This window comes from Numida meleagris, chromosome 21 (assembly GCF_002078875.1).
Source record: "Numida meleagris isolate 19003 breed g44 Domestic line chromosome 21, NumMel1.0, whole genome shotgun sequence".
Classification (NCBI taxonomy): Eukaryota; Metazoa; Chordata; class Aves; order Galliformes; family Numididae; genus Numida; species Numida meleagris.
In genome coordinates, this window is record NC_034429.1 from 2,763,641 (window position 1) to 2,778,495 (window position 14,855).

At 47.8% G+C, this 14,855-nt stretch overlaps 1 protein-coding gene across 2 annotated transcripts; it reads left to right on the forward strand.

The window, feature by feature from the left end:
- On the forward strand, nt 11,050-14,828 carry GOLGA7 (golgin A7). Of its 2 annotated transcripts, none has more exons than XM_021374891.1 (5): nt 11,050-11,305; nt 11,728-11,880; nt 12,259-12,360; nt 12,835-12,898; nt 13,565-14,828. In XM_021374891.1, exons 1-4 carry the CDS (start codon nt 11,195-11,197, stop codon nt 12,880-12,882), a joined length of 414 nt encoding a protein of 137 aa, XP_021230566.1. In that variant the 5' UTR covers nt 11,050-11,194; the 3' UTR covers nt 12,883-12,898; nt 13,565-14,828. The 2 variants fall into 2 exon arrangements, with proteins under 2 accessions (XP_021230566.1, XP_021230565.1); XM_021374890.1 differs by having other exon boundaries at nt 11,051-11,305; nt 13,568-14,828.

The window sequence follows — 14,855 nt, forward strand, 5'->3', positions numbered from 1 at the left end:
TTTGTGAGCCCCCGGCAGCCAATCACGGCGGTACCGCCCGCCGCGCGCTCGCCCGCCGATGTCAATCAGCGGCACCGGGAGCCAATCGCGCCTCGGCCCGGCCGCCCCCGCACCGCTCCGCACCGCCCCAGGCGAGCCCCGACGGCGCCGCGGTCCGGCGGAGGAGTTCCGTGCCCAGGAGCGGGAGGGCGTACGCGCCACCTGTGACACTAGACTGGTGTTCAGGGAGGGCGAAAGCGCGGGGAGGCTCGCCTGGGCTTGGACACGTGGGGACGGCCGTAGGTCCTGCGTCCTCCCCGGGAGAGCTGGGAAGGTACCGGGGGCACCCGGTGCAGGGAGCTGGAGCAGCTCTGCAAGGCCCTGGTGCTCCTGAGCAGCTTTTCCAAGGTTGTGAATGTTTCTGAGAACCTGGAGTGGACCGTGCAGATCTCATTTCCCTATGGACAAATTCCAACCCAAACTATGGTATTTGCAGGGAAAAAAAAAAAAAAGAGAGAAAGAGTAGGTCTGTTTCTTAAAGAGGAATTACGCCTGGAAGCCTGCCCACAGTCCTGGAGCCATGCAGCAGCAGCACCCAATGCCTCTCCACCACCACGCGTGGGCAGAGCAGGGCCCCTCAGCTCTGGGCGTGCACCTCAGCCACCATGTGTGCAGGGGTTGGCCATCAAGCAGACCCTGTGCTCCCCTAAGCCCCTTCCCCTGGCCCTACACTAAGCTCAGTTACTGCTGCTGCCTTTTGCTTGAACAGCTTGTGATATTTAAAGCAGGAACTACACCTCATTGAGAGGTAAATGGAAGAGGTTCTGCAGCCTGCAAGCGTGAAAGAGCCACTTGAGGCCCAGTAGAAGAGAGCAGCCTGTTAGCACTGCTAACGAAGTGGAGAATTCAGCAGTAAACAAGAGAAGTCTTCGCCATAAGGTGCTGGTTACTGAATGAAAAAGCAATGGGATGGAGCAGGCCCTTCCCTGCTGCCTGGGTTCAGGGAACGGCAGTGGAACCCTGATTGCTGTTTGCACAAAGAAACAGCTGCAAAATGGGCTTTCCATTGCTGAGGAAATCCTGACATCCTAGAATTTGCGTTTACCAGCATCCGTTAAGAAACACTGAAACATCTCGTAGAACATAGAATATATTGCAAAGTCCAAGTAGCATGCCGCAGTGCAGCACAAAACAGAACATGGATCTGCTTAGGGCTGTTAGGCTGCATTTCTCTCAAGAATCTTTATTCACAGCCAAGTACTATGCCCTCAGGCACTAGTGTCTGGTCCTGAACATAGTCCCCTGCTCTTCTGGGTGCTCAGAACCACACTTTGCAAGCAGCACTCCAATTTTAACTGCAACGGCCCCAGAAAGTCGTAGAGCTCTCCATCAGAGCTGGTTATGCCCACCTCAACAAATACCAGAGGGAGAAACAAAGCCATTCCCGAGATGCACTGCATCATGTACCCAGAGCATCCCACACTGGTTCCTGGGCTGGCTGCATCCTGAGGCACAGCACTGCATCTCCCAGGGCTGCCCATCCCAGCTCAGCCCTCCCCATCCCAGCAGAATGCTGCGGGCCAGTTGCTCTGGCTCTGAAGCATCCCACAGGCTGCTCTGTCCTCAGCCCTAGAAACAGCTTTGATGGTGCCCTTCTGTATTTGGTACCCACATTCATGGCAGATGCACCTGCATGGGAATTCATGAGTGAATTGCTGGCTGAAGTAGAATTGCCTGGCAAAAAAGAAAAAAAGAAGAATAAGAAAAATCTAGCAGCTCTGATCTAGACTGCTACATTGCATAGCACACAGTATAAGCAGTATATATAGCAGTGCCCAAGGAGGACTGCTCTTTCAATAAATCCTTTCCAAATTGGGCATTTACTTTTCTAAATGCCTGTGCAGCCATTTCCATTCACAATTATGTAGCCTTCTGCTGCTTCCTAAGTTTCTGCAATGTCATCATTTAACTTTACTTTACAGCCATTTATTGTTGCCTCTCCCACAGGGGCTGGCGTATCCTCACTGAATAACAAAATGCCTTGCAACATGCACCCTTCTGGTTATCCTGAGTCCTCTCTGCCCTGTGACTAGCCCGGCCCAATTAAGCATGCTTATTTCAGTCTCCGTTGTTTGTCCTGCAGACTGTGAGACCCCGCAGGACTGCTTGCTCTGCTGCTCGGGTGCTCCCATCCATGCAGTAGATGGGCATGCAGTGTTGAAGGCTCGGCATGGTCAGCACACTCCAGCAAACTGCAGCCCCTGAGCTATGCCCACTGTGCCCCATCCTTTCTGGCCCCGCTGTCCTGCTCGCAGCACTTGGACGCTGGGACTGGAATGCGCCTTTCCCTCCATGTTGTCCGGGAACAGGCAGGCATGGGATAATAGAATATATTAGCCCTGAGCCCATTCAGCCCCAGGCTCTTTACGAACAATGGCTGCTAACTGAGCTGATTTTTGCCAAATGACTGCCTTTCGTGCATGAGCAGCAAAGTGGAGCCCCCAAATAGAGTCCCATGCAACAATCCAGTGAGCACTATTGCCCAGGGCCCATTGTTCCACTGCTGCGTTTGAGGGCATGGAGGAGTCATGGCCTCGCCTGCCCTGGCATTTCTTCCCCAGTTTCCCACCACCGTGCCTGCCCCATCCCAACCCCAGTGGGGCAGCGGTGACATAACAGCCACCAGCAGTGACAAGGCTGGCAGCAACTGTTCCATCCCCATCCCCATCCCCATCTCCATCCCATTCCCATCCTTGACCCCGTCCCCACCCCCATCCCCATCTTTGTGCAGGGACCCTGCCGTGCCACCTCCTGCAGAGGGGCAGCTCCTGGAAAATGCAGGGAATATTTGCTTTAGCTCAGACCCCCCTGGCAGCCAGAAGCGATAGCCCCTGCTGGGGTCAGGCTGCCGTGGAGGATGTTAGCTTTGCTGTGTTTGTTTTCTGGTTTTGCTCAGCAGATAGCTCAGAGCTTTCATTAGCACCAAAGCAGCCATGAATGTGCCCTCACCCTCATGCATGGGGACCTGCGCATGGAGTTCTGCAGCTGGACAGCCCTGTGCTGCTGCCTGCATGGAGAGGGCACCCTGGCATGCAGCAGCCCATGCCCAGCTGGGTTCAAGGCATGCACAGCTCCAGCTGACATCTCCCTATAGTGTGAAATTAGCACCATTAAGTTCTATAACTAAATAGAATCAGCAAAGGGTTTACTAGCTGAGATAACACATAAAGAACTACAAGGGCACTGCTGAAAACTCTGACCGTCTGCCTCTAATCCCAAGAGGGAACCCATGGCAAATATTTACAGGCGCTTATAAATATTTACCCCATAATAACTTGCTGCATTACAGCACATTTTTCTCCAGGAGGCTCAGCTTTGCCCTGGACCAGGTGCAGGCTGCTGTAGCATATATAAAGTTTGTCTCAATAACATACAGCGAGTGCTGGCATTCAATAAAATAGCAGCAGCTGAGCAGCTCATGTGAAATGCACTTCAAGTCATTTCTACCCAACAAAAGAAAAATGTGGCTTGGCAGCACAGGTGTGCAGACATCTCAGTGTGGTGCAAGCCCTTCTGTGCTGCCAGTGCCCAGGAGATCAGCAGGGAGCCATGGATTTGCAGTTTGTCCAAAGCTTTTCCCAAATAAAAGCATCTCTCTGCTCCTTCCCAGCCCTCCATGCAGCACAGCAAGGTAGGGTGGCACTGTGCACTACCCCAAGCAGCGCTCCTCATCTGCTGCATGGAGCAAACCTGACTCACTCAGCAGCAAAGAGAGCCCAGCATTTTGTTGTGGTGGTGTTTCATTTGTTTGGAAACCAGACACTTATCTTCCCTCTAATAATTTATTGAGCTGTCTGTCCGTTTATTTATTTATCTTTCTCATGCTTGATGATTTGCAAGAGCACCAGCAGCCTGTGGTTTGGAAACCATGCTTCAGCCTCTCTGAGCACTGGAGATGGAGCTCTGAACTACTTTCTAACATAGATAAACAAACAGCATGGAAAGGCTCCATTGTGTATATTCTAGGTTGCTATTTTCTTAACCCCATCTCATTAAGATGGATGGAGTTTCTGCTTATTAGTAATTTGGCAAGTTCTTCTTTGTGTACATTCTGCTCTTCTCACTAATGATGCTCTGCTTCAGTGATTAACAAAAGAGACTTCCAACCTAGACGGGGAAAACACAGCCCTGCACTCGGGGCACTCGGACAGAAACCTGATGTTCTGGAGATGTGGTTCGTGGAAGACATGAAACTGCAGGGAACCCAGAAAGGGAAAAGCTGTGGTCATAAAACCTCTCCTGACATCCAAATAATTTTGACCTAAGGACATTGGCTCTTTGATTTACATGCACAATTGCAGAGCTGACAGAGCCTATAACAAAGTGATTCAGAGTCCTTACGCTGCCGTTCTGAGACATGTCCAATGGAGTTGGAGTTGGCACTGCTACCGTCTGGATTTACAGCTGGCCATTAAAGCATGTTTACAAGCCTTTAGTACAGTGTACACATCTGGTAAATCATTGATCGAACAAATAGCTCCTGGTGTCATGCTCCCACTGTCAGCTTTTTACACAACCACCTTACCCAGCACAGACCCATCCACACCAGACCCCCCTATGCCCCTGTGATCATGTGTCCCTGTGGTCCCAGTGTTGGCAGATACAGCCACCAACCACACACCTATACAGCTCTGTGACACGCGCAGATGTGTGTCACATAGGGCAGGAACAGAGAGAGGTGCACGGGAGAAGGGAAAGCAATCAGGAGATAAATCCTGCAGTGGTGTAGAGCAAGCCCAGGAGCTGCACCGTGGTCTCGTTGTGCTGCTGTGGGATCATCTGCCCAGCTGTGCAGTGATCTGTGGCCAAACCCTGCCTCTCTGACCACAAAGGTGGGCAAAGGCCAAAGGGTAAAGGGCAAAGCGGGGCAGCAGAAACAAAGCTGGGTCAGCTCATTCACGCAACGCTTTTCAAGAGGCTTTGGACGGATGGACAGACAGACATGGGAGAGCAGAATGTGCCATGAATAGCAGCAGCAATTGTTGTGGCATCCGCACTGCCAGCCCGGCATCCATTTTTTGTCCTGGTCCATGGTTGTGGAGACTGAGGGATGCATGAATGGGAAAAACCAGCACAAAACCACTCCGAGCTGAGGCTGATTCTCTCCTGGGCCTGATGATATTGCACATGGGCAAGCATAGCTGCCACAAACAATTTTGAAACAACAAAAAAATGCCGTCAGATTTAACTGTTAGCCATAACCTCTTAACACAGCAGCTCATTAGCCCCAGTGCCATATCCACCAGTGCCACAGTCCACTTCACCGAGAGGCCTCCAGAGCATCCTGGATGCTGAGGTCTTGCTCAACTTTTCTGAATAACAGCTTTTTAATTTTCCAGAAAAGTGCTTGCAGGGCAGCAACAGCCCTGCTCCTGTGTCGTTTTCTAAAAGGGGTGGGAAAACGTGGTGGCTGTGCCCTAGGGCAGCTATGCCTGGGGTGTAGGGAAGAGAAGGGTTCTCTCCCCCAGCCCTACTGCACCCAGCTGGGAGGTGTTGGCTTCAGATGGGTTTTCTGGGGCACAGCAGTCCCCAGATTTCAATTTTTTTAATGGCAATGTATCCTGGAGGGATGAGAGGGAAACAGACTTTTCCTTCTCCCATAAATAGTTTTATGGAAGATTTTAAGACAGAATAACCTCTTCCCTTCTCCACTACACTGTGCATTTCAAACCGTTTGCAGAAGGGAATTAATTAACACAGCAGCAGAGCCCAGAGTTGTGCAGCTCTGAACAATGGAGATCTGAATTCTTCTCCCCTGCCTGTGAAACACAAGCCCCAAATCCAAGTCCATAATTTTTTTCTAACCCGATTCATTTTGTAGATTGATGGAGAAAATCCATAGCAAATATTTATGACTTTGCAATAAATAACCCTTGCAGAAGTCACAAGGAGCTCTGGTGAGTCTCAAGGTAACTTTCAGTGAGTGCCAGGGGTCAGGGCAGATCGGGATACGCAGTCTGCAGTGTACAGCCTTGGCTCATCTGTTTTGAATTATTGGTATTACCCAAGCAAGCAGCGCTCTCAATGGAGTGGCTGTGCCGTGATTCCACGCCGTATTTTACTTCTGTGGTGGGAGAGGGGCTTCAGCACTTAGGAGCTGCAGCCAGCGGAACTCAGGATGGGTCGGGGCAGGGTCTGAGCACCGTGCCGGCGCCGCGGAACGGCCCCGAGCCATCCCGAGCCCCATCCCGAGCCCCGCAGCGCAAGGACAGCGCGATGAACGCCGGCTCTCGCTGCCAGAGAAGTTCCCCGGGAAGCAGCACAACCTTTGTTTGGTCATTAAAGCAGGAAAAAGAGAGAGGGAATCCGAGGAAATGCTTGAAGCGATTAGGTGATCTTAACTCCGAGGCGCTAAACAAATGCAAAGCGGTTCCCCCCCCTCAGCCCCTCGTGCGGCTGCAGAATGTAATCTCATTTCTAAACACACAATTACAGAAAATAAAAAGAAAAGAAAAGAATAATTAATTTCTGCTTCCTCATGCAAATCCTCTGACCAATCATTTAGGGATCAGGGGCAATTCAGCTTCTTGTGCAAATTCCAAGCTGAAGGCCTGAAAAAAAGCAAGTGAATGGATTTACTTTTCTAAGAACCAGAATTAACAAAGGTTCCATTTTCCACGGTTATGTGGCTGGCCAGACAGCCCTTGCTGACAAGCTCTCAAAAAACATGTGTTGGCCTGTTGAAAAGGCCCCAGTGTTGACTGACAGACAATCGAAGTGACAAATTGTTTCATTGTACTTGGCAGGGAGAGCGCGGTATTAGATAATTACAGCGAAGGGGGAAGCGGCAGGTCGCAGGTCAGAAGACACGTCTGACCCCGTTTTCTGAAAGCCCTGAAAGGAGCCTGCTCCCGGGAGAGCTCCCCGCGCCCGGCGGTGATTAAGAGCTAACGAAGGCGGAGGGCAGCAGGGATCGCCCGTCCCGACTATGGGTCGGGTCTCAGCCCTCAGACCCAGCTGGCAGCATCACCCCAGGAGACGCATTGCAGGCAGCACAGATGCAAAATGGCAAGAAAAAAAACTCTTATTTTTAATGCAACACCCTTCAAACTTCTCACTTGCTCTATCAGTAGGTGTGTGGAACTTTATTCCAAAATAATATGAGATAGATACCTCTGTTTTCAGGTATTCATCATCTTCATTTTGGGGGCAGACATGGATTATTTTGCTGGAAAGCACTGCAGAAGTGTTGCGTGGCCTCTGCTCAGCGACAGACGTATTGCATGAGAACCCCTCCAAACTGCTCTCCAAAATGCCGCTCTCCAAGCTTAATTCAAACCATACAGGGAGCCCCGACGTAGAATCTTTCAGGCCTATAAAATGAAACAAATTGGCTTTGCGAGCATATCTCCCAATCTGAGCTATGCCTGTAAATTCATTTTGTCCTCTTGGATCCATACTGCATTAGGTGGCCTGAAAGGCTCCTTTGTTCCTGAGTCCTCCCATCCCCTCCGCCAGCCCAGGTGCTGCTCTCTGTCACATTGGGATGGAGGAGGCTCTGTGGCCCCTGACCCCAGTGGGTTCCTGCATGCAGCAGCCTCAGAGATGCACCCAGCAGCCCAGGACCAAGGGAAGGGGAACAGCAGCGATGTTTGGTGTTTCTCAGAGGCAGGATCTGCAGCTGGTTTGATTTACCAATAACAAACACAATCCTGTTCCTTGCGCTTGCCTTTTCTGTGTAAACACTGAGCGTGGTATCCACCGGCACAGGTTCAAATTACCTTCCTGGGGCACAGGAACCTCCTCCCGCATGTGCCTGGTGTCCCAGGGGGAACACGGCAGCCTGGGACATGCCAGGGGCTGGCTAGCTGCTCCTCATGCAGGTTTCCCCTTGGCACCCCAAGGTGCAGGCCACGGAAGCACCAAGGTCTCGCTTGAGCCTGGAAGACACAGCTTCTGCTCCCAAATAAGATGATTTATTGCTTTTCTTTATTATTTCATGCACACTTGCTATATAATTTTAATGGGCTTATTCTGATTCAAAGATGGTGAATTGGAATAAGCCTGTTAAAATTATGAACTGCTTATGCTTGGTGTCATAAAACACTGAAACAATGAATGCGTCTTTCAGAAACAGACACATTACATGGCTACCATTTCCAGGTTCAGCCTTTGCGTTAGCACAGCAAACCCAGGAGGTTCCCTCTGGTCAGAGCTTTTGCCAACTTGTCTATTCCAAAAGCTCAACAGTGGATATCTTTAAGTGAAGATCTATTAAGCTCCATTTACCTTTATCCTCACTGGGAGATAAACTCAGCAAGGCAGTGCACTGAATCTTCATCTTGAGCTCTTCCGTTGTATTTTCAGTGTCCGATTCAAATCCATTGATGCCTGCAGGAACCACACCTTTATCCCCAACGGAAATCAAAAGACATCAGTGCAGAGATGTTACAGACTTGTTCTTGACTGACTCTGTGCTGTACGTCTTCAGGAGGTGACCAGGTATGGAACTGAAGCACATTTACCCAACCATAAAAATTCCACAGGCCATCTCCTCTGAGGTAGCAATTCCACTGCAAGGGCTTCAGAGTTTACTGCAAAGGCCAGCAGAACCTCAGACACCCTGAAAACATATATTTTATGTTTCTATAAACTCCAGTAAAATCATAGTTGGATCAAACTTTGCATCCAAAAGCACATTCTTCTAGAATATTTTATATGCGCATAAAACATCTGAGAAAATTTTAACATCACGATCTTAACTGTTTGCACATTGCAACCAGCTAAAGGTTAGGGAAACGCAGTCCATCTGGTGCAGCATTTTAAGCAGATAATTTCTGAGAGCACTTCAGGCAGGCGAGTCCTGCAGGAATGGGGCTCAGCCCATGCCACACTTGTCCCCACGCTGCTCCAACTGACCAGGCACTTCCTGCAGAAGACTCAGGGGTTGTTTGTTCAAACAAACCCATTAGGTGTTTATTAGTCTTCATTATGGAGTGCTAGAGGGTTAATTAGTTCAGGCTGTTCCTGTGGGGGGGAGAGATCACAGCAGCTGATACCCGGGTTCCTGGGACACTCACCACTCAGACAGATCTATCTTTTTATTTTTATTTTTTTTTTCCTTTTTATCTCCTCCCTGAGCAAATTAAGGGTGTCATTATCACATTTGCAAACTGCTTAGCACAAAGAAGAGCCATCTTCTGGGCCAGAGGGGTGCCTCTTCTCCGGCTGCCACCCCTGGGCTGTGTGCTGGGGACAGTGACAGTGCTGTTTACTGTCTTTCATCGTCGCAAAATTGTTGGTTTTGTCTGGAGCATGACATGGAGGTTCCTTATTATGCTCTGTTAAAACTAAACAAAATAAATCATTCTTGTGTTTGTTTCCTCCGTGTTGAATTGTGGTGTGGTTGGCAGGGGACAACAGATGTTCCATAAATCTCAGCAAGGCACTGAACCCTACAGATCAGAGCCCATGCAGCACTCCTGCACAGCCCAGTACTTGGGGCTTTGGAGACGAGGGGTGAGGAGAATGCTTCTGACCACCAGCACGCTGCCTCAGTCATTAATTGCCCTTCCATTAAGGCCTGAGTTAATCTAGCTTCAGCTTCCAGTTGACCTCAGTATATACACATTTTGCCTGCTTTGATCAGAACCCTGCACCCTTTGTAAATACTTCCAGACTGTGGGAGAGGGGTAACTTGTAGCCTCACAAGCCTCAGCCACCCATGCTACCTGACACCCACAAGCCCTTGTACCAAGCTCCAAGCCAGGCATAACAGCTACAACCCACCTCCCCACGGAGAGCTGAAGTCACCTTGCATCAGTCAAGAGAAATCCAAATCCAAAACTGCTTTGCTAGAAAAGCAAGGCTGTGTTTTCCCTGCTTATGAGGCAGGGTCCATCCAGTTCCAGCTGTAGCTGATGTGCAGTGCTGGCGTCCCACTGTGCACAAGGCATGGCAACGGGCAGTCCCAGTGTCCCGATGGGCTCCACTACTCCCAGCTGAGGACTAAGGGTTAATGTTGCTTGCTGCTTGGTGCTGAATACATCATGGTCATCAAGAGTCCTCTTGCAGAGAAAGGACAGCACTGCACCACATTCTGACGTGATGCGAAGGAAGCAGCCTGTTTAGGCCAACGTGCAAATGAAAAACTGCAAATGCTAAAAACAGGATTGGAGGAAGGCTTGAAGGTGCTGGGGTGGCCCCAGCTTCCTCTGGCCGTGCCCATCATGCAACTCAGGTTCATCCGTACCCGCAGCTCTCCCAGAGCCTCCTGAACAAAGGCAAAATGCAAGTACAAAAAAAATCTTTAAAATTGTGTGCTGTAGGATGCAGACAGTAGCTCAAGGCTATTTACAGCACAGTGGAATGCAGTAAGAAAGCTGGGCACACACTTTGAATTGCAACACCTTCTCTCATTGCTGTATTACTTTTTCAAACAATGAATGTAAGCACGGTGGCAGGATGCCACTGTCCTGCAGGCAAAACGTCACTGCATGCCCCATGGTGACACCCAGAGCCCAACCGGGCCACGTCCCTCAGCCGGGGGCATTGTCTGTCTCTGAAACCAGGAGCTGGAGCCCCATCCTATGACCCACACCTGGAATTACAAATGCCCTTGCCATAGATAACATTTGAATTGAATTTGCCTTCTATTTTTTTACAGGGCATTTTTATTTAGTAAAAAATAGTCGTTTATTACTGCAGAGTAAAATTCCATAAGCATTTCCTCCTGCCTCGCGCCCCTCAGCTCAGCGCGCACGTGCGAGTATGCGGGGCGGGGGGGGGCGGGGCGGGAAAAGGGGGCGGGGCCGGGGGTGGGCGGAGTCGGACTGTGCCATGTGTGTTCGAGGCAGGGGGAGCGGGGCTGTACCATGCCAACCTACGTTAGGGGGTGTGCGCCAGGGCGGCGCCATCCGTTCTGGGCCGTGGCAGCGGTCACGAGGGCTGTGCCTCAGCTGTGATTGGAGGGGGAATCGCCACGCAGCCAATAGGAAGCAGGCAGAGAGTGCTCATGCGTAGAGCCTGCCTCTCGGTTTCGTAGTGGCGCGAGCGCTTGCGCACTGCCGCTCCCTAGGCCTGATGAGGCGGCGGCGCATGCGCAGAGCGTCGCTTCCGCCTTTTCCCGGCCCGGAGCCCACCGGACGCCTTTGCGCCTGAAGTGAGTGGCGGCGCCCGCTGGAACGGAGCGAGGCGGCCGCAGTGCGGCGGTGCGATGAGGCCGCAGCAAGCGCCCGTTTCGGGCAAAGTGTTCATCCAGCGTGACTATAGTGGTGGGACACGCTGCCAGTTCCAGAGCAAGTTCCCGGCCGAACTGGAGAACCGGGTAAGGCGGATACTGTGCTTTATCTTTTATTCCCCTACCTTTGTTGTTTGAATTGTTTTATAGAGCTTGTCTGAGCATCGCTGCAGAAGCAGCAAGAAGTTACTGATCTCTGGAGTTACCTCAGTCTGCTTTTTCATGCACTTATTAATCTAGTAGCCCTTTGTGTATTAAGTAAGCTTCGTTTTTCTACTTGGTGGAGTTGCACCACTGATATTCAACAAAGAGTTACAGGCCTGTAACTCACAGTGTCCTCTAGACTCTTGTCCAAAAAACAGTGGCTGTTTAAAATGACAGTGGGTGATATTTCTGGGAGGAAAAAAGTCTGAAAGTGGAAACTGCAATAAGTGAAGGCTGTTATCAGAAGATATTGATGAGTTCTGAAATGTGAAGGATGTGATGGCTAAATCTGATTTGTCTTTCAGATTGATAGGCAGCAGTTTGAAGAGACTGTCCGAACACTGAATAACCTTTATGCTGAAGCTGAGAAACTTGGGGGCCAGTCGTACCTTGAAGGGTGTCTGGCCTGTCTGACTGCCTATACTATCTTCTTGTGCATGGAAACACATTATGAAAAGGTAGGTTTCTTTTGTATTCCTACTTTCTTAGAAGGCAGTAAATCCTACAAACTTCAGATCATTCATTTCCTGGTAGGTTTTCTGTGATTTGCACCATCATTGTACAAATTCCATATAGACTCAGGATCTTACTATGGGGTGACTTAACATATATATCAGACAAACTTGTCTGTACTGGTTGCCTGAGCTGTGTAATGTTTTCTCTGCATTGAGGAATAATGCAGTTTCTGTCTCTAGTGGATATTGGCGCTCTCATGCTGGGCTCTTCTAATATTGTTGTATTTGTGGTATTGCTGGACTATGGCTCTAAGGTATGGAAATTTTTAATTAAGAAACCTGATTTAATAAACTGTGACTTCTGTGCTGTTCTATTATCAGGTTCTAAAGAAAATCGCCAAGTTCATTCAGGAACAGAATGAGAAGATCTATGCTCCTCAGGGCCTCCTTTTGACCGACCCCATCGAAAGAGGACTAAGAGTTGTATCCTTGTGTGGTTTCTAAGATTATTTCCTAATTTGTCCATCTGCGATATGCTACCTGTTTCTCTGTTACTATGCCGTTCTCTAGTCGTGCTTGATCTGTGATACTGAATAATACAGGATCAGTCTTGTCGCTCTCAGTTGTGTGCTGTTTTTTGGTCAGATATTTGTACTTTTGTCTGGTGTATAGCTTTTCCCAAGATCTAGGAGAAGATGGCAATGTTCACAAGCTCATTGTATGCAGCATCTTGTGTTCTTGTTGTCAAAACAGTCCTGGGCTGCATAGGTGACTGGTCTGATCTGAAAAGGCATCTCTTAGGTGTGCTGTTCCATCTGCTTTGTAGCTCTGAAGTTAATCTTGAAACAGCAGCTATGAAGCAGAAAGATCAAAAGTTGTTCTAATATCGTAACGATTTTCTACTTCTGTTTTTGTAAACTTCTTATAGTATATTTTCCTAACAGCCTTTCTATGCAGATTGAAATTACCATTTATGAAGACAGAGGTATGAGCAGTGGAAGATAAAACTGTGGAGTCTCAGGTACATATGAATGTTACAGTAGATGCCAATCTCACCTTTCTTTTTTGTGCTCAGAGAGGTAGACTCTCTCCTACTGAAACACAATATTTGTCAAACTACTGCGTGTAATCAGTGGCTTTTTACTTAAGTCCTGTGTGGTGTAGGTTTTCTGAATGTGTAGCAATATATATGTTTAATTTTATGCCACTGAATGTTAAGCCAGTTCAAACAATAGCAATTTAACTTAAACAATCAAGACTTGAATTTGGTAAAATATGCATAAACTTAACTTGCACTGTATTAAACCCAAAATGGTTTTCTGTATTTAAAGAATCTTTTGAATTTCACAAGGTTTTTTGGGATAAATTTCTGAACTGATCTCTACTTTAAAACAGAGCGCTACTTAAATGCTTAGTTTGGCTTTCTAAACAATTTTCAGACAGATAGTGTAAGAGATGAGGAAACACTTAAGAAAAATTGTTGATGGTGCTGTACTAGCAACTGTTTTTCCTGTACTGCTGTGAAAGATACAACTTTTCCTTTTGAATGTTTTTAGAGGTACCTTGTAGCAGGCTCTATTTTAAAAGCTTTTGTGTTTCAAGCATCTGTGAAATCAAGGTCATAACCCTCAAGAATCCCCTTGTATTTTGCCTGGAAATCAGTTCTAATATGAAACTTCTTTTCTAGCAGACAGCTCAACAGTGGACTTGCTGTATCAGTTCCCCTACCTCCTACTTTAGAGCATCATTCCTCTTTCTGCTGCCAGATCCACAGTGCCATTTTCTACAGGGACCGACTTCCTAAAACTACTCCACATGGTGTGACCCAGCTGGTCAGCATCCATTTTGTGGCAAATTATTGAGCAGTGAGATCGCTTTTTAGTTATTCAAGAAAAAGCAGAAGTGATGAAGCTGTGTACTCTTCTGACAGAACCGCTTTAGCCCAACAGAAGTCTAGTCATGTAAATATGGTGCTGTTCCTCCCTACTTCTTAAACTTTTCTGTACATCGATTGGGCTTTGGAAACCTACAAGTCAGAGTGGAATTTTCCAGAAGAAAGGCTTTCCCTCGAGTTCAGTATTGCAGTGAGGGGATACGTGGTGCCTCTTCCTGGTGAGAAGTGACTCAAGGCAATGAGCATTTTAAGCATCCTGTACTGATTCTTACGGAAAACTAGAAGGCAGAGTGTTTCTTGTTTAAATGTTTTGGTTATTCCTAGAAGAGAGGGAGGAATAGCTGGACTTTATTCCTGGTGTTTTTTCTACTGCTGTGTATGTGCTGTTATTGCATCTGTCAATGCTCATCAGAAGAGAGAGCAAGTACAATAAAATGGATGCTGAACCAATAAAGATAACTCTTACCCTACTCTGATTAATATGTGAAGTGTAAAACTGTTTCTTTATGAATTTATTATAACTTATAGGAAAATGCTGATTTGACAAACTTAGTTGTTGTGTAAGATGGTTTCTTAACTCTTGTCTGCTGGCGCACTATTGAGAAGTAGATCTGTGCATTTTTTCGTATGTTTGTGCATTAACATTCCTCAGCAATACCTAAAAGCACGGTTCCTACAAGCCGGGTTGGTTTCATACTTTTCTCTTGTAACCTTTAACCCTAATCAAAGAAAGCATGTTCAGATTTGAGTTCTGAGCATCATTATCTGATTGTGGAAGGAATTCAAGAACTTAGAAACTGAAGAATTCTACAGAACTGATGAAGTGTTATGGCTTTTGGTGGTGCTGTAGGTGCTAATACTGGGTCTGAAATTCCAGGCTTGTTAATTAGTCACTGGTTTCTGTTTGTTTTTTTTTGTTGTTGTTTTTCTTTTTTTGAGATTTGTTTAATATTCTAACTGTATAAAACTTGTTTTTTCTAAACTGTAACAGTGGTTGCCTTTCATGTCTGTTGCAAAATTGGCAAAAGTATTAATGGATCAGTAAATTTTTTCTTAATCTGCGTCTGTGTCATATTTAGTAGCG